This window comes from Molothrus ater, chromosome 16 (genome assembly GCF_012460135.2).
Source record: "Molothrus ater isolate BHLD 08-10-18 breed brown headed cowbird chromosome 16, BPBGC_Mater_1.1, whole genome shotgun sequence".
NCBI classification, from domain to species: domain Eukaryota; kingdom Metazoa; phylum Chordata; class Aves; order Passeriformes; family Icteridae; genus Molothrus; species Molothrus ater.
In genome coordinates, this window is record NC_050493.2 from 9,018,083 (window position 1) to 9,037,647 (window position 19,565).

The 19,565-nt window shown below is 42.8% G+C and overlaps 2 protein-coding genes across 2 annotated transcripts; both read right to left on the reverse strand.

Annotated features, from left to right (window-relative positions):
* Positions 1-227: 227 nt before the first annotated feature.
* NTAN1 (N-terminal asparagine amidase) lies at positions 228-6,582 on the reverse strand. Its single transcript, XM_036392151.1, has 10 exons — positions 6,427-6,582; positions 5,266-5,368; positions 5,113-5,178; positions 4,459-4,567; positions 3,440-3,513; positions 2,197-2,250; positions 1,685-1,738; positions 1,068-1,165; positions 735-848; positions 228-542 (listed from the first exon to the last, which is right to left on the reverse strand). Exons 1-10 carry the CDS (start codon positions 6,505-6,507, stop codon positions 363-365), a joined length of 933 nt encoding a protein of 310 aa, XP_036248044.1. The 5' UTR covers positions 6,508-6,582; the 3' UTR covers positions 228-362.
* Positions 6,583-8,032: 1,450 nt separating this feature from the next.
* RRN3 (RRN3 homolog, RNA polymerase I transcription factor) lies at positions 8,033-19,448 on the reverse strand. The gene is made up of 18 exons (XM_036392459.2): positions 19,332-19,448; positions 19,100-19,203; positions 18,552-18,608; positions 17,634-17,723; positions 17,413-17,542; positions 16,915-16,974; positions 16,388-16,451; positions 15,848-15,917; positions 15,264-15,362; positions 14,571-14,666; positions 13,997-14,132; positions 13,153-13,283; positions 12,304-12,434; positions 11,342-11,526; positions 10,947-11,055; positions 10,377-10,529; positions 10,074-10,161; positions 8,033-9,676 (listed from the first exon to the last, which is right to left on the reverse strand). The coding sequence occupies exons 2-18, from the start codon at positions 19,190-19,192 to the stop codon at positions 9,518-9,520; spliced, it is 1,851 nt and encodes a 616-aa protein (XP_036248352.1). The 5' UTR covers positions 19,193-19,203; positions 19,332-19,448; the 3' UTR covers positions 8,033-9,517.
* Between the last annotated feature and the right edge of the window lie 117 nt (positions 19,449-19,565).

Consider the following 19,565-nt stretch of genomic DNA (forward strand, 5'->3'; position numbering starts at 1 on the left):
TTGTTGAAGGACACTTGCTAGATTCCAGCAAACTCTTTCTTTCCTTGTGTGTGCCAGATTATTTAATGAAGTGCATAGCAGTGCAGTGACTCACCTTGTCAGTCTCCAGCATTGCCACCTCTACCTGCCCATCAAATTACTGCACTGGAGCAACAGAACCTAAACAAAGCCAAATTCTTACTTCAAAGAAACCCTGATTTCTACATAAGTAATGCAGAAAAAGCAAGTTACTTCTATCAAAATATTTTATTTTGAAAAGCACAGGAACATTGGTATTTGTGACCAGCAATATGCTATTTGCAACAAATTGCTCTTCCTGCAAGTTGTATTTCCTTAAAGCAATTGTGGGGGTGAGTTCCAGGTTAGATTTTGTCAGAACAAACCTGTTCCCACAACCCTTCTTCATTTTTTTTGTAGATTCGAGGCTTCCTGTCAGGAAACAGGGACCGAGATGGAAATGGATGTTCTTTTAGAAATGTTAATGTAGATCTAATGTGGGAAACAAAGTGGGGGGGCTCAGCCAGGGGTGACGTGGAAAGGTTCTGAAAAAGAAGATGGGAGCAAGAGCTGCTTGACATTCAGGATACAATGTTCTCATTATCCTCCCCTCTAGAAGGATACTCCCCACCCTCCCAGGTACAGCAGTGCACTGGGAAAAGTTTTGACAAAGTGTACCACCCCTCTCTCTACTCAGCTAGAAGACAAAAAAGCCCCAACCAGTTCATTTCATGTACCTGTAAAATCTGTGCATCATCTTGTTCTAGCCAGAAATCCACATGTGGGAAAGGCCCCCAGAAATAAGGCCCAATCCGGAGCTGTTCTGTCTTGGCATCGTAGATGTTGGTCAGCTGCAAGAACAGAGGAGGCTGCAGAGGCAGCCAGGGCTGCCCCACACAGGGAGAGCTCCCCTCAGCCTGGCCCAGCTCAGCCCTGACACTGCTACTCCAACACACACAGAGTGAAATGGTGACCACGAACACAGAGCCACCAAAGGATCTTCTCCTCAGACTTTGGATGTCTCATTGCCCCTGCCTGGTCTCCCCATTTTCACCACCCTTTTTACTCACTGGTGCTCCTGTTAAAGTGTGGGCTGAACGCAGATCCTCATCCGGCCCTTTTACTGGGAAGGTTGCAGGGAAGATCTCTGCTGTTTTAACATTCACAGCTGGTAGGAAATAGAGATTAAATATAGTAAGAAATAATTGTTTTGAGGCACTTCTTTACAATGACCATGTACCTAACAAAACTGTTGCAGAACTGCAGAACCCATCACACATTTTTATTTCTCAGACCCCAAGCCTGTGACAGTACATTTCTACTTAATTTCCTTAGGCAGCATTACAATATTCCAGAGATGAGTGAACTAATTAGAAAAAAACACTGAGTAATCAAAGAGAAGAAGATTAAATTCTAAGCATAAATTTAGTGCAGTAGCTCAATGCTGATAAGCTTTTAAGAGCAGTAAAAGGAAGAAATCTGTTTGCATTTGTACACAGCCTCTTCATGTGTGCATCTCCCAGCTGTGGCATCACAAGAAAAGCATTTTTGCCTATGCCTCTGACAGCCGTTGTGCAACTTTTAGGGTGGACTTTTCTCACCCATTAAAAGCAGTCCATTTACTATTGGAATCTGAAAAGTAATCCAGGGACCAAAAGAAAATTCAATTCTAATTTAACTGACTCACCTATCCCATAAATTATTGGAAAGTGAATATCTTGTTCTTCTCTGTCATTTAGTTCTGTAATCAAGAAAAAGAAGTCAAACTTGTAGGGCTTTGGATTTTAGGCTGAGCAGCATTTATTTAATTGTATGTTATTGGATAGCAAGAGATCTGATGTTGCATAAGATAGAAAAAGCCAAGGAAAATGAAATGAAATGTGGAAAAGAAGGCAGAGGTCAGTAACAACACACGTGAGACTTGGAGCTGTCTCCTAACAGAACAGCAGCTCCAGCCAGCTGCTTCTGCCAGGACAATTAGAGGGGAAAAACCCCTGTTTCTTGGGATATATGTGCCACAATAACCTGGCCATGACTATGAGCTGGTTGCAGTGCAGCAGCAAAACTGAAAATTACACATCAGTATGGAGGATTTGTGCTGTTCTTTGTGACAGGACAGAGCAAAAGCCATGTCTGAGAAGTTCCCTGCCCTTTTATTTCAGGAAAGGTACTTCCAAACCCAAGGGAACATTTTCTTACCTGTCACACAGAAAGTTACTAAATGAACATCCTCTGGCTGGAGGTCGAACGCTCCTGTGATGACAAGGAGAGCAAAAATGTCAGTGAGGGGGGGCAGGGCACTGCTGTCTGGGGCTGAGGGGCACACACTGAACCCCTGCCCCAGAACACTGCAAACAGGCTTCTGCACATTTGCTTCAAACTAACAGGAATTTACAGAGACAGGCCGTTTGTAACAGCAAAAATCTGCTAAGAAAGTGCTCTGCCACTTTCTCCTACTGACACTGGTTTAGCTTTGGCATCACATCAGCTCTGCTCTGGTCTGCTCTACATTTAGCAGGTTATATTTAAATGTTTTTTTCCTAAAATGTTAAATAGATAGTGAGCAAACCCAGTCTTTCATCAACTGTAAATTAGTTCTGCATTTCACCATCCCAAACACCAGAAAAAAACCCCTCTTTTAAGTTCTGATAGCAATACAGCATTACTGATTCAAATTGTACCTTGATGCATGAAAATCAGAAGGTTAAAGTAAGTTAACCAAAATACTTTGTTCTGCACAGAACTCTCACATTACACAAAACACCCATCAGGTGTCATAGCCACAAGGCTGCAAGCCAGGGTCTTTGGTTTTCCTTTTTTGTTTACCCCCTCAAACCCCTCCCTCCTATCCTGACACCTGCCCCATCCCTGCCCCCTCCCCATTCCAGTGGGGCAGAGGCCTCTCCAGAAGTGACAAAGTGACAAAAGCACACCCAGAGCACTCCCAGGCAAGCAGGTACTTTACACTTCCAATTGTGAGTGAAGCACTGCCATCACTCCTCTGGAATATGGATTTTATAAAAGACCTGACATTTTTCATCAGACAATTCCAAACAATAATTAAATTTTACCTCATCACATTAAGGTATGAACTAAATGGTAACTGATGAATCATCCACATGTACAGACTGGGAGAGTGACAACACCTGCCCATGATCCCAAGAAGATGAGCAGGAATCAAAGCCCAGCTGAACTGCACCCAACTCTCCAGAGCCAAGTGTGAGCCAGGGAGCAGTGACAGGATCAGACCTGTGGCCCAGGCACTGAGCATGGGCAAGCCCCAGCAGTCCAGCCCCTCTCCACACCAATTCTCAGGCAGAGAAAAAGACCCTTCATGTGAATCCACACTTCTTTCCAGTAAATGACTGTGGACTCGGACTACAAACAAACTCCACCCAAAACTTTTTTTTTGGACATGAGAGTGCAAAAAACGTGAACTTACTAAGAAGCTGATTAGTAAGTTTTTGTGATAACTGCCTATCATCATTGAAACCTCCAACTAGGTGCACTTCCAGCCTAACAGAGATGGAATAACAGGAAACAGCAATTAAAAAGACATCTCAAAATGAGTATCTTTACAAAATAATCCCCAGCCCAAACTGCAAAGCAATCATTACAGAAGCCTCACTTATTGCAATCACATGCACCAAGCTGGTTTGCATTACACAGCAAGTTATAATAATTCCATTTTGAAAACTTCAAGGATTATCACCCAGGAAGTGGCACAGGAACAAGCTTGAAGAGGCATTAAATACATGCAATGCTATCCCAAGGGTATCTCTGGCACCTCTGGTTTGGACTGAACTTTGTTAATTAACCTTTCAGTTAATTAAACTTGAAGATTTTTGTTCCCATGAACTCCTCACGACTATTCTGGACATGCAGCAGGGTTCTTCTCTAAGCAGTGTCTATGTAAAATCCTTACAAATCATGAATCTAAGTTCATGAGCTAGTTTTTGTTCTTACCAAACCACAGGGGCAAAACCCTCCACATCCAGAAAGAAGCTTGTCTACTAAATTCTGTTTCAGAGCTTTTCACCCACTGTCCTATCCTATCCTTCACACCATTTTTTTTAATGTGGACTTACAAAATTCCCTGATACAGATGCTGAAAAGAATTTACAAATACTCTGAAGGGAAAAATATAATATGAACCAAAAGCCAGTTATAGGGAAAATTTTGCAAATCTGGAACAAAGTTAAATGGGAAACAGTAAACACAACCCTCATGGTGGCATTTACAGAGACACTCTTCAGAACAGAACCATGCTTGAACGACTGCTAAAAACACCCCCAAAATCATCACCAAGGAAATGATTTTCACTTTGCATGCGGTGCTGATCAAGAGGTGCTTCCTGCACAATTCCCTTGTCTGAACCCAGCACAAACCCCTCCCAACTCCCCTCCACAGCAGCTGCAGGAACCTTGGAGAGAAGCAGAAGAGGAAGGGAGCAGAGCTGACCTGCCACAGCCCGTGGAGCTGGAGAAGGACTTCACTGAGCTCATGATGAGCGACACCTCGGCCTCGGTGTCCGAGCCGTCGCAGTGGGTCAGGCACGTGGCTCCGCTGCCTGGGAGGGCACACGACAGGGACTGGGTGACAGAGCCACCAAGCGGGGCAGTCCCACTGTGCAGGGAGAGCTGCCCAGCGGCCTCGCCCCCCTCCGCAGGGGATGTGACTGGGGCGAGGCACCACCGTCTGCACGGGCCATTATAAACCAGCACAGCTCCTGTGAGGGTACACGTGCCCTCTTAACAGGAGGGAACACCTTAGCAGGCAACATCTCTAATGTCAGAAATCCACACACACACAAATTCTACCCCTGAAACATCCAAACCCTGCTCTGCCACACTGCTGGACACAGCCCAGGGCTGCAATGCCCCTGGCCACAGGAGCAGAGCAAGTTAAAATCTGCTCACAGAGTGAGGAGAGCACAGAATCTCTCACACTGAACACACCAACTCTGAGCGAGTCTTTAGTTAACACATTATGCGACTTTTGGGGAATCAGGTTTGTATTAATGTAACTGCAGTTTATTTTATTAATGCCACATAAACCGGCACTAATTCCTTATTTCAGGGGTACAGCTTTGCTCTGGAGGTCCTCTAGAGATACCTGTGTGTCGGAGCACAACTATGTGGCAGGTAGTGGCATCATCTGATCCAAGAATGGAAACAGAACCTATTTTAAAGGAGGAAAACACTGTAAGAACTCAGCTCTCACAATCACTGCTTCAGTACAAGAAGAAAAGTTTCTGTTCCTACACACCATCTTTAGGGGTAGTCACTGCAAACTCTCTCTGCTGGACATAGAGAAGGCCTTTGGGTTCCACGATCTGAGCTGGCTGACTTCTCAGAAGTTTTGCCTTTTCCTAAAGATAAATGATAACAAATACTACAAATTATAACAGATACTACAGTGGCTGAATTCTCAGGTGTATCCATTACTTCACAGAAACATCACCTCTGAAAAGCAAAGGGACCCAGCTCAGAGATAAATACTTGTGTTTTGTATTATTACAGAGTATTCTGAATTTTCTGTGTTTTGTATTACAGAGTATTCTGAATTTTGAAAGTTTTATGCTTTCCTAACAGTGACCAAGTTAATAGTTAAATCTCATAATTCCAGAGAGTTACAAACCACCTTTACCCTGTTATATGGACCATAAAATGGAGGCACAATAAACAGCTTTTGAACTGGGAAAACATTACATTAGATAATACCAGAACTGATCTTGGAAGTTTAATCACAACAGGAAACTTGAAATACAGAAGTTTCAGTCTTCTGCTGCCACATTTCAGAACATTTATTTTGCACCTATCAAAATACTGTTGTTTATTAGCTCGATTGGTGTGTGGAAAACCCGGATTCCTGGGCTATGACTACTGCAGTGCTTCCTCACAGACCTGCTGGGGACAAAGTCAATTCCCATTCTGGGCTCAAAAAACACTTCACAGCTTTATCAAATTTGCCCTGGTTTTCTGCATAATCTCAGGGTCTGTAAAGAAACACCACCTGATGGGAAACAGCTCTGCTCACAGTCCTGGCTCGCACTCACCGCTAGGATTATAACATTTACACCCTGGCAGCAAGGTCAGCACCTTCCTCAGAGTGCCCACCTTCCTTTTTATCGCCAGTTTTTGTCATTTCACACAGAAAGCGCCCGCCCAGCCCCGCGGGGCACCCGCACCGGTACGGCTGAGCCCCTCCGCCGACACCGATTTATTTATTTTTCATCGCCCCGCGGCTCTCCGCTGCCAGAGCGCTGGGAACGCGCAGGGTCGGGGTCGGGGTCGGGGTCGGGGTCGGGGTCGGGGTCGGGGCCACCCCTACCCCGGGCCGCTTCACCCCGAGGCCGCCCCGCTCCGCCACCCGCCCCGCCGGCCGCGACCGCGGCTCCCCACGGGGGCCCCTTCCCGCTTCCCTCACCTCGAGGTGCGGGTGGGCGCGGATCATGTCCCCCGTGGGCCGGGCCAAGTCCACCCGCGCTCCGTTAACCAGCAGCGGCATCTCGGCGAGCGGCGGGCCCGGGCCCGGAGGCGGCTCCGCGCTCCCTCCGCAGGCCGCGCCGGGCCGGGCCGGGCGGCGCCGCGCAGGGCGCTGGGAAAGCGCGGCCGCCGCTCCACCCGCGGCACCGCGGAACCGCCCCGGGGCTGGGCCCGGCCCGGGCACCGCGGAACCGCCCCGGGGCTGGGCCCAGGCCCGGGCACCGCGGAACCGCCCCGGGGCTGGGCCCGGCCCGGGCACCGCGGAACCGCCCCGGGGCTGAGGGAAACGCGCCCGGCCTCGGCGGCCCCGCCTGACGACTTTAACTCGGTAACCTTGCAGAGATTCCCCGGCCGCTGCGGGGCATCCTTAAGTTGCGGTATGAAATAATAACAGTTATAAAGCCACAAATTTACAAATCACTGAATTATTGAGGCTGGAAAACACCTCTGAGATCATGGAATCCAACCTCTATCTGAACACCACTGTGTCACTGGACCATAGCACTGAGGACCACATCCAGCCTGGCATTAAATTCCTCCAGGGACGGTGACTCCACCATCCAATGGACAGCCCATTGCAATGTCTCATTCCAGCCTCTCTGTGAAGAAATCATTCCCAACGTCCAACACAAACCTCCCCCGGCACAGTTTAAAGTTATATCCCCTTGTTCTACCACTGGGTGCTTGGGAGAAGAGGCTAATCCCCACACCACCATCCTCTGCCCCAGCAACCACAAGTTGGATTTTCAGACAATCCCAAAGAAAACTGTTTTTCCTCAAAGATCAGGGTTTTTTTCCTCCAGCTGTCTGTGGAAGATACTACGGGGAATAACGATGGTAGCAGCAGAGTTAATTCACCCTGCAGGGAATGTGGACAGCCAGGCACCCAGCCTGCCCACAGCCCAGAGACAGCCACTGCCCAGGACCCCAGCTCAGCCTTTCCATCCAATTTCACAGAAATAAACTGTCCCTGGAAGTGTTCCAGGCCCAGCTGCATTGGGCTCTGAGCAAACTGGCCTGGTAGAAGGTGATCCTGCCAGTGACAGGCTGGTTGGAACTAGGTGATCTTTAAGGTCCCTACCAACCCAGGCCATTCTATGACTTTATGATTCTATAGTAGAATAAATGCTTTCTTCAAAAGATACATTGCATTTCTCATGTGAAACAAAATTGCACCTCAGGATGAACACTTCTCACAGCTGTTGGTATTTACAAAGTCTCTTTAGCAAAGCACCAGCACCTGCCAGCACACCTGCCTGCCATTACACGGAGAAAACCAGAGCTGTCAGAGCAAAGGTTCCAGAAACACTTAAAACAAAACTGTGTAACTTCAGTACAGACAGTTCAATGTCTGCACATTACACTTACGGGGTTTTTTTTTTGTTTTTCATGATACATGGAAGCTCCTGAATCACATACCCAGTACTACAACTGGACAAGTTTTACACACCCTCATTTTGGAAGTAGTGTCTGAAGGGCATCTTTTAAAGGATGTCTTCCCTGCTGTTGACGTGAGGGTTCTTTTGTGCCAGGAGAAAATGCAACTATTTTAGAAGGAAATCTATTGTTTATTACTCAGGACTGACAATAAAGAGGACTACAATTAAAACCAAAACTTCTCAGTTTATACAATTTTGCAGTGTCATTCCCAAACTCATTTCTGCAATCTGTCAGAATGAACACCCCAACTTTGAGAAGTCAGGCTCCAGAGAGGGCACCTCAGTTACATACAGACATGTGGTTTTCTCAAGGATGTTAAGAATTGCACTCTTGCACCAAACTTTATTGGCTCCAAATAAAAATGCTGTCTTGAAAGCCTCCAAGTTCTAAAGAAGGGCAACTGGAGTTTAGTCTTAAATACATAAAATTTTCAACTAAATGTTACACGAATAGCATTTATTTTTTTCCCATTGTTTATATTCTTACTCAAATCTAAAAGCCAGCAACCATGGAAAGAAGACAAGAAACCTCTGTAGAGAAACTCTACACTGACTGACAGACACACGGACAACACAAGGACACCACTGACACCATCACGTCCTTACCACAAGGGAAGAATTTTTTTTTTCTATTTTAAGCATTCACATATAAACTTCAAATCTGGCAAATAAATATCTGTCTTGAAGTGCTTCACAAGCATCCCAAGAAAACTATCTACAAATAATACATTCAGCTACTCCCTCATTTTCAACACTTCCAACAACCATCACTTTCACATGTCTGAACTTTCCTAGCTGGGAAAGGTGTGTGTCAGCTACAGATTCCAGGATAATGCTTTCTGTCTGAGCACACTTCCCACTAGCAAGTGGCTTCACCAAGCATGGCTCTACAGACAGGAAAAGCTGAAGAGATGTGTGTGGAAGAACCACTGCCAGACTGGATTCGTGCCCTGCCTATTGAGAGATCTGCTTTAGGGCAAATTTAGGAGGAAACTTCCAAAGCGGTCCCTCTAGAAAGCAGCTTCAAGCAACGTGGCTACTGACTGCTTTGTCCCAGTACAGAGTAAGTGAAATCCAAATGCAATCAGTACAGATTGTTTCCGATTTCTCAAGCCTCACATTGGGTGCCAAAAAATGGCAACCTAGGACAAGAGATTACACCATTACTGTGAAACCAGCTCAAGAAGAGTCATCAGAGTTGGAACACTGACAGTGGAATTCTGGTCCCCACACAAATCTGCAGGAAGAAACACCAGAATTTCACCCCTGATATATAAAACCTTGTAGAGAAACATTAGTAAATGAAGTTTTGAAGAGCTGGAAAAAACTATTAAAAAATCCTTCTAAGTCATAAAAACCATTTCAATGTGAAATTTGTAAAATATCACCCTATTTATTCTCTAAGCTTTTCTAGCAACATATAACTTTTAACATATCTGTAGAAATCTGATGACTAAGAAACAGTAATTTTTCTTAAATGTAGTTACTTAAAACATTTGCCAGTTTGGAAAGTTGAGCTCAAGTCTCTTTCCAGAGCAAAACATTGCACACAATTTTCAACCTATTCCACACTTTCCCTTCTGGTTGCCCATGTCACAGTGGGTATGGCACGTAACAGTCTGCAGGGGAGCCAATGCTGCTCACAGGGCTCCGCGTGTTGGACTCGTAAGAATTTGGTGCAATTTCAACCACACCATCATTTTGAGGAGTTTCTCCTTTTAAAAAGTCATCGTCTTCATCTTCAGAAGTACCCTGCAAAAATTTAAAAGGATCAGTGAGAATGGGAAGATACTGTCAAATCTTAATAGAGACCTGGATTTCCACTGTGATTGCTACAACCACTTGGAATGCTAAGAGAATTTGATGTACTCTGATTATGAAATATGGGAACTGAATGACATCTACAGGGTGGATTTCCCAGTGACATCATCATGTCCATTTTCTGAACACATTCAAAAAGCTTTCAGATGGCTCCTGTGCTGCAGGAGAGGGAAAAGTGCTCCCAAGGCAAGAATGGATCAATTCCTAAAGCTTCCAAATTTCAGTCTCAGTTTCCCCTAAATGTATAGTGTACTCTTATCTACTTAAAAAAATATTCTGCAATAAAAGCAGCTGATAGCTGAACTGTGTTTGGATCAGGGAAGATTACCTTTTTAATGGGTTTCTTCAGATCCTCAAGATCTTCAGCACTCAGCTCTTCCCAGAACTGATACATAGGATCAATGGTCTTCTTTGATCTGAGAGAGGAAGCAAAGCAAAGAATGAGTTATTGTATTCACAGTAGGGGTACATTTTAATTTAAATCTTTGACAATCTGGTTAAAATGCAGAATATGAAAGGTACAAAGGATCAGGGAGGAAAGTGAACAGCAGAAAGACTGACAGTTTGCTACAGGTTGTATTCATTATTTTCTAGAAGGCACGAAGGAGTGTTGTTCACTTTTCAAGTCTACCTTTTGAGTATGTAGGGGTCAAAGGGGAAGAAGCTGTCGAGGGGGTTGGTGCAGGTCTGCACAAGGTCGCCCCCGGTGCCGCTCCGCACAACGGGGATGAACTGCCTGTTGTTCCTCTCTATAATTGTGTAGCAGAACACCAACTGGTATTTCCTTTAAAAAAGGGAATAAAGAAAAGATAAGCATTTCCAGCACACCCAAAGCAAGATTTTCAGATGGATGGTATGAAAACACAAAGTTATTTTTGAACAAATATCACTTCTATCTTCCATTTTCCAGCTGTTACTAAGAGTTAGCAAGATAGTCACAAGGTAAGGAGTCTGTTTTCTTCCTCTAAGCCCCTATAAACTTTATTCCAAGTACAAACACACTGGCTCCAACACAGAGCAATCCATTTCATAGGACTGCAGGATTCCATTGAAATTCACCTATCAATAAACTTATCCCTAATCAATATGGGCAGTATTATGTCTCAGGTAATATTCGAGACTCTGCCTAACAAAACCCTGTGCTGGTTTTAGATACACACAACACCTGTACCAAACTTTACTGAAGTAAATGAGCAGGTACCTGGTAATGGCAGCAAACAAGTTGACAACAGAAGGGATACAAATCTTCAGGGGGTTTAGCTGACACATGACAATGCGCTCAAAATTTAAACTCTGCAGATACGACAGACCTTCAAAATAAGAACAATTAGCAAATATAAATTAGGTATCATATAAACTGAACTCAGTTGCTAAGAATTTCCAGTGTGACATGCCTCACTCTGCAACACCACCACAGAAGCACATCCTGGGGCACTCTCACAGTAGAGGTCTGGCCCCAACATGTGTACAAGCCACCTCATTCTATTTAGAGCACAACAAGATAAATTTGCCATCAGATACTTGACTGAATTGACCACTATAAAACACAGTAACAGTAAAACTTCTAATGAATCCTTTCAAACCTAAGATGCTCACCTTTCCTTAAATTTCCATCCAGAAGTTGTTTATGACGGAAAATAAGTGTATAGAACACTGCCTGACACGTGGAATAGAATGGCCCATGGAGAGCTACATCACAGTAGGCATTAGCTCCTTTATCCTGATTATCAATGTATTTATGCAGCCAGTTCACCAGAAGATCCAGACATGCTTTTACTGTACTGTAGTGCAGGGAGAAAAAAGAAGTGTAAAAAATAACACCTGAAATGGTGTAGAAAAGATGTTCAACAAATATTCAAGAATCTCAGTGATTATAAGAACATCAGTAAGAAAATCTCTTTGTAAAGGAATGATTCTGTTACAAGCTTTCTCCTTTATCTCAGCATAAAATGAATCAATCAGCACTGAAAACCCCAAACAGTGAAAGGACAGGATGCCAGAAGAGATGAATCCATGAACACACAGTAAACAACCAGAATTTTTGGTTACAGGTAATACAGAGCAATGCCTCCCATGTCCAGCAGGTAATTCCAATATCCAACTAACTCCAATGTTGAAGTCACCACACCCTCCCTGAACAGCACAAAAATATAGAAAGTGTACATAAAAAGGAAGACATTTTAACCATTCTCTATCAAAACAGTAGAACAAATGATCTCCCTGTTCCAGAGCCTGCAGAAAGTGCCTAACACTGGGTACTGAAAACATCAGATACACTGGGAATCTATGACTGCCTGAAGTCAGCACAACCTACCCCTGCTCAGCACTTCTTGGTTAGTGAAGCCCAAAACAGCAAGTCATGAACCTCAGAAATCATCAGCCTGCATCCTGTATGTGTTTTCAAGCTTCAAGACAATACTGAACCAATATTGTTGAAAGGACAAACAAGACTCTTGATTCAGGATTACTGACAAAGCAGTGGGAATAGAAGACCAATTCTCTACTTAAGCACCACAATAGCATGAATCGTTTGGTTCTGTTCATGTGTGAAAACTTACACAATGGGAATAAATTTAGCTCTTGCCAAGAAGCTGCCAATATAACTCCCAGCAGTCTGCCTGATTACTGAAGGATTGTTTGGATCCTGCAGTTTCTTCCAAAGATGGTCTAAAAATGCTTCAGCCAACCCCTGGAAAAAAAGATACACAGACATTGTGAGATGACACTGTTTAAGCAAGACATTCCTATTATTTCTCAGTTCCCATTATTCCCATAACTAAACCATTACAAAAATCTACCCATAACTGCAGTAAATAACCACACCTACACATGATGGAAGAGCACTCATTTCTGTGTCTTTTTCTATACTCAGTTATAAAAGAAAGAACAGTTTGTTGAGAGAGGTGGGACAATGGAGGTTGGGGGAACAACTAACAGCAGACACGATTTTCAAATCAAAGACCTAAGAGACAGAATCTCTGCAATAGTTTTGGGATGCTGAAGAAACTTGCATCCCATGTCCTGGGTGCAAGAGTCCAACTGATTCTTGTCAAAGAGATCAGTTTTAACCATGTTTGTTCCTTCACACTTGCTAAGATTCCATCTCTAAGTGGTTTATGAACAACATGGGAAGAGCCATAAAGCTCTTAAAGGAAAAGTCAAGCTAAATTTATCTTTCAGCAATATGCTAAAATTTCATCTTTTTTTTTTTAACAAGCAGTATCTCATAAAGAAAAAGAAAGGAGTAACAGAGAAGAAAAAGAAAGTGAAGATATTAATGAATCCTGAATGTACTTGCTATCTTCAGAGTAGAATTACAGCAGAGAAAACTGTTTTGTAAAAAAAAACCAAAACAAAGATGCAGAAATGACAGAGGACACTGCATTTTAAAACCAGTTTTTACTCACCAGTTTAAAGCTACAGATGTAAAACATGAAATACTGTACATGACACGAAGCATGGGTTGGTAAAATGAGCTTGTCAAAAACAGAAACCAGATCCCGATACAAATCCTTCGTGTTGCTGATGTCAAGCTTGCCTACACAACAAAGCAACAGAACAAAATGAAACATTTCAGGGGTTTTTCCCTGCCCTCATGCTGCAGAAGTGGTATTTATATCTTTCTACACCAGTAAGAATATGTAAAGAAAAACTGTCAACCTGACTTCACAGTTTATCTGACATCCAAAAATCCAGGTACAATTCTACTGCTTTCTAAGGTGGTGTAAATGAAGAATCTCTCTGTGTGAGTGTGCACATATATAAAGCTGCTAGACATGCAAAATTTGCAATAATGTGTTAGCTTAAAAGAGCAAGAAAAAAACACAAATAAATCACCTGACTTATGTGGAGAAGATACAGCATAATGGTTTCTAAATATTGCTTTAAATATATAAATCTGAAGAATTCAAACCCTTAGTACATAACAGTGAAAGATATTTCTTTATTCTTTTTTCTCCTGTAACAAAGGCAATTGATTGATGTGTCTGGTTGTTTTGATCTACTTCCAGTCTTCATGATGTTGAAAGGATCCATAATTCTAACACTCAAGTAGAGCAAATGATAATAACATTTATACCCTACTCCAGTAGGTACCTCTCCCAGCACCTGGGCAGTGGCAGGAATGTGAACTATAGCCTGCTAATGGCAGAATTCTGCTTTATCTCACAATACAGAGAGAGAGAACCCCTCTTAAGTGTTTCTTACTTGTTACCAAAACAACAAATTTGTTTATAGAGCAAGTGTTCTCACCATCCACATGGCAAACATCTCTAATGTATGAGAACAGGATGGTCATCAGGATGTCCAGGCGCTCTGCAAGAGGATGGGCCATTCTCTCAATATTGGGAGAGACAACTTTGCTGCCTTTTCTGTCTTCATCTTCCTCCTGGTAGATAAAATGGCACATGCAGCTTTTAAATACACAAATCACAGAGACAGCAATTACAGGAAAAGTCAAGCTAAATTTATCTTTCAGCAATATGCTAAAGTTTCATCTTTTTTTTTTTTAATAAGCAGTATCTCATTATACAGTATAAGGAAATTTTTGCACACTAAGCCAAGTATCATGAATTCTTTAACTAGCTTTATTGCACAGCTGCTTGTGTTTTTACATAATGAAATTGATTTGCTGGATGTAGCACTGGGTGTTTACATGAATAAGTCAATACATGAGAACACATTAATCATTTGTCAGCTGTTCAGGTTTCAAGAGCAGTGTGCAGTGCAGTAACAACAAACTAATAATGAATTTCTACACTTAGTTCATTGCTACTTCAGGAGTGATAATTATACTAAAAAAATTTAATAGAACAAGATAACCAACCATGTCAAAAAGTCCCTCCTCTGTAGATTTTTCCTCGCTAGCACAGTTATTAGCAGTTTCTTCAGCATCTTCAATATCTTGCTGTGGAGTGCTAACCTACAGTTGCAAACAAGAAATTAATGTCTATAAAACCATGACAATAATATGAAATCGGGTATTTTATTATTTATATAAAAGGCATGACCACATGAGTAAGTTCTTCACTAGATTCTGTCCTGAACTAAATAAACATTTTAAAAAGGAATGATGTGCCATACACGAATGAACATTCCAAACTTTCTGAAACTTTTACCTCCCCAGCATCTGCTCTGCCCAGACTTACACAGTGAGGCAAAAAGCCACCATCATTTACAGTGCTAGCTCTCCTGCCTTTTTTTAGGATTTTACTTCAAAGAGATGACACAACCAATCAAGCACACAAAGAAAAGCACATTCACATTAGTGCTGATCACCACAAGAAAGTTATTTGGACTCTGGCAGAGACTCCAGGCAGGGTGTAACAGCACACACCATACAGTTACCCTCAGGTGTGGGAACATCTTTATCCTGGGAATGAAGTATAAATTTGGCTGGGTTTATACCCATGATCAGAAGGGCATTTTTTGAAGAGTCTAAAAATGAAGCATATTTCATTTCCTACTCTGTGTATCTTAATGCCAACCTTCCATAAAAGATAACACACAATAAACTTACATCCAACTTCAGCAGCTTTTCAATAATAAGCTCCAGAATCTGAAGCCTCAAAGTTGGGAGATACACAGTAACTCGCAGCAGGTTATGGACATAACATTCCTATAACACAAAATCAATTTGTATCAATAATAGTGTTAACAGAAAGTCAAATTTCTGCAAAGGACTTATAGAAAACAAGTTTCTTAATTTGTTACCTAAAGACACAGAAATAGGTTTAAACAGATTGTGTTCAATGAGGAGTAAGTAAATGTATAAACTAACAAACAAGACAACCTGAGACTCCTCATCAAGGAGGTCCATGGTGCGCACTGATTAAGAAAGCAATCCAGTGGAAAAAATATGTGGTGATGTTATTAAAGATGAGCACAATGCTTGTGCACAAGGAACTCAGAATGCTTGGACAGCCTTACACTAAACAGACACGACCCTGTACATGGTTATTATATATGTAATTATCATATATATAACAAATTCTTCAAAAAATCTGCATGGACTGCCATCAAATCAGTTGTATTACTATACAGAACATTTATACATTTAGATAAACAGATGAACAAATCAACATAAATAATCACAGCTCTTACCAGAGTTCTTTCTGATTTATTAATGAAAGGAAAGAATTCCACAAGTATCGGCATGAGAAACTGTGGTGTCCTATAATTAATTAAAAACCAAAAATCAGACCTAAAAGTGATAGGTTTGCAAATATTGAACTCCAGCACTCTAAAGATGTACTGGAACAAGTACATCTTATTTCACAGGAACTTTATTTTAAGGTAAGCAATTGTATAAAATGTGATTTGGCAAGGATCACTGGACAGACAATAAGTGGCAAACTTTCACAATGCACTTGTTAGAAGCCACTTCAAATATCACTATGGAATATAGAATACAGAAGCCAACACTTTTCCTACTTCTCATTTCTGTTAACAGGATTTTCAGCTGCTGATGCCTGACGGAAACTTCATGTTTGTGTAAAGCATTCTACCAGTTACTGAATACTGGGAAAAATCATGCAATGAAATGAAGTGTTATACTTCCAATTAAGAGGAAAAAACCCATCAGTTCCCAAGCTTGAAATCTGCAAGGAAAGGGCACACAAGCCCAAGGGATTCTGTACTTACGAAGGAACGTATCTTGCAACAGTTTGCAATGCTCTGTGGCACGTGTCGAAGTTTGCAGAAATGTCTAGAGAAAGAAAAAGAATTCTTACACACTTGGTTACAGAAAACTAAATCGGGAACCAGTAAAAACAGTTCGTATCAACTACACAATGGAAAGATTCCCAAGGAAACTGCATTTGCCAAAATGTTCTTTTGCAGGGGTGTACCTTGAGGTAAATAAAATAGAAACCAAACAACTCCTAACTTTTCCGTGGCTTTGAAACCATCTAGGGCTAGGAATGTTTCCCTATGTGTCTTATTCCTACAGATACTGCACCAACAGGAATCGTTTCAAAGCAATAAGGAGTGGGTCAGCACACCATTGATTTGAGTACAAGACAGTCTTTGACTTGGGAATTTAAGGATGGTTCTTGATGTTTTCCTTGAACTCAGCTCAATTAATTTTGTAAAAAAGGAGCAACATGCACTGGATTCTTTTTTAGTAAAGGCACTACAGCAGCATATGTATCTATATCCTTTATACTCACTTTCATCATCATCATCAGAATCTGAAATATCCACATCATCTTCTCTGATGGTTATTCGAGCTAGCAAAAAAATGAGATTACATCAAAATTGTATAAATCTTACAGGGGACAAATTCAATAGCAAACACACTGAACAACAGTCTCCACAGGGACTAAAACATCACAATTAGCCACAAGACTTTCTTAAAGACTGTTTTATTTACAGAACCAGGAAGTTCTTGAGAACATCTGACACGATCCTCATACTTCAGCTTTTGGGTTTTTAGCAGTAAAAATATTATACAGTTCATTCATTTCCAAGACATTTCCAAAACAGGATCTGTATTAGCACCTAGAATATTCTAAAATCTAGGTATAGAAAACTGTCTGTATGACAATCAACATGAAAAAACTCATTAACCCAATAACTAATTGTGTTATGGACTGTATTTATACAGAAGTTCTCTATCTAGGGATTTTGATGAGCAAACAAAGACGAGTAGGAGAGCAGTAACTTACGGGGCACAAACTGCGCCACGATCATCCGGAGGCAGGGCCTGAGATGGACAGTTTGTGCTGACACAAGATTGCCAAGAAAGCCCAGATATTCTTCCACTACCTCTCGGCTCCTCCTCAACCATGGCAGCTTCTAGAAGTAAACAAAGATCAAGATGTCAGAGAAGGATGTTTTGAGTACTAAACTCTTAATCTTCCCATATAGCAAACCAACAGGTACTTACCAGCAAAATGTTGACCAGTTGTCCAAGCTCTTTGGTCAAATACGCAACAGAAGCTCGAAATTCATGCAGCCAATTAATGATCTGGGCATCCTTAAAATAAGCAGAAAAAACACGTAACTATTTCAATAAACAGTACTACCTATTAGCAGAAAATAGCAAAATCCTTAGAAGTCAAAGATTAAGACTGTAAATAGAAATTGTTCTCACACTAACATGAAAGGAATTTCAGTTTGTGCCCTCACCAATGGAAGTTCTTGAATGCAGAATACATTCATGCCAAGTCCTACACCAACAGCCTGCCATGAAGACTTCAATCAGACTGAGCAAGGCATGAAACCTCCCTCACACAGAACTTAAAAGAAATGGTATTCTATCATCATTTTCTTTTCTCTTTTGCTGTAGTTTAAGCAGAAGGGACATTCAAGTCTTGAAACAGCAAATGTGGCAGGTACTTGTAGCTACACAGAAGAGCTGTGAAACAATACTTCTGGATATAACTACTAAATGCATATGTATGTTACTGCCTAAGGAAACCAGATTTAGTGAGAACAGAAGGTAAAATTCAATGCAACTTTAATGCTATAAAAGTCAGAAACCACAGATCTACAGAAGTGTCTCTATAATCAAGCATCAGTGACCTAAAAAGATGGTATCTGGAACAAAGACAGACTCAAAGGGTAGAGCAGAGTCAGTAAGCATGAGATACCATTTATAAAGATCCTGCATATACATATATGTATAAATAGACTTTTTTTTCCCCATTTAGGGTTTTAATTCTGATGGTTTCTGGAAAGAAAAAAAAGTTCTTAAATACAATTTAAGCAAAGGATTAGCGTAAGCACCAGAATGACTTGTCTGGTGATTACACTCAGACAGACGAACCTTAAATCATCAGACCCCTGACTATCAAAGTCTTACCTTTATGTCTGGATCTGACAGCTGATGTTTTAACAACTCAAAGTCTGTGGTGTCACCCTAGCAGGCGAAACGAAAAATAAATAAATTACTTTATTTTTTTTCTTTTCTTCAGTAAAAACTACCAATTTCCAAACTACCAAATCAATGTATCTGAACAACCAACTATTGTACTGAGCAGGTACATCAAGAATACAAGACAGCCAGCTCAGGAAAGCTGAAGCAGCAGTAACAGGGTGTTGTCCAGAAGACAACCGAGGCTGCTGGCTCATTTTCAGCTGCTCTCCCTGCAGACACAGCTGGATCCCCGTGCACACTTTAGCATAAGCCAGGCTTTACATTCACCCGGCCACTCAGGTTGACTCACGGGGGAAATCTTTTCGCTCGCACAGCAATACCGCCTGGCACAAGCCTACAACGCTCAGCACCTTCAATTTTTTCCCCTAAGCCTTCAGGCACGGTCTTGCGTAAGGCGAAACGAGGCTTCTCACGGAATGACCCCAGGAACAGCAGCCCGGACGCGGCGCAGGCCCCCGACAAGCCGCAGTCACCTTTTCGTACTTAAGCAGGATCTCGGTCAGGGTCCCCCCGAACCGCACCGTCTTCCTGGGCGGGGAGCTGATGAACTCGTCCGCTCCCAGCATGGTCACGGCGCCTGCGGGGAGGGGAAGCCGCGTGAGCACCGCTCAGAGGCCCGGGGCACCTCTCGGGCCCTTCCTCGGCAGGGAGAGCCGCCAGAGCCGCGGCTCCTCTCCCGAGGGTTCCCCCCGCTGCCCCCCTTGCCTTGCGGTGGCGGCCGCGCCCCCGCTACCGGGGCCAGCGGCGCCTCGCCCCGCGCCCGGCGCGTCCCGGCTGCCCGCGCCGCCACATGTCGCTCCGGCGGAAACTGCGCGGCCGGGCGGAAACCGCGCCGGGCGGCACCGCCCCTCGCACCGCCGGGCCGCACCGCCGGGCGGCGGCACTGAGCGGGCACAGAGCCGGGCAGCTCCACTGAGAGGGCACGGGGCGGCACCGCCG

Excerpts from the sequence above, each read along its gene's own strand:
- NTAN1 (XM_036392151.1), bottom strand. The coding sequence starts at position 6,507 with ATGCCGCTGCTGGTTAACGGAGCGCGGGTGGACTTGGCCCGGCCCACG. Across the intron at positions 4,568-5,112 it reads AGTTGTGCTCCGACACACAG|GCAGCGGAGCCACGTGCCTG; the intron begins GTATCTCTAGAG and ends GTGCCCTCCCAG. Across the intron at positions 543-734 it reads ATGATGCACAGATTTTACAG|AACCTTTCCACGTCACCCCT; the intron begins GTACATGAAATG and ends CTTCTTTTTCAG.
- RRN3 (XM_036392459.2), bottom strand. The coding sequence starts at position 19,192 with ATGCTGGGAGCGGACGAGTTCATCAGCTCCCCGCCCAGGAAGACGGTG. Across the intron at positions 17,724-18,551 it reads TGTCAGATCCAGACATAAAG|GATGCCCAGATCATTAATTG; the intron begins GTAAGACTTTGA and ends GCTTATTTTAAG. Across the intron at positions 16,975-17,412 it reads CGTGGCGCAGTTTGTGCCCC|CTCGAATAACCATCAGAGAA; the intron begins GTAAGTTACTGC and ends TTTTTTTGCTAG.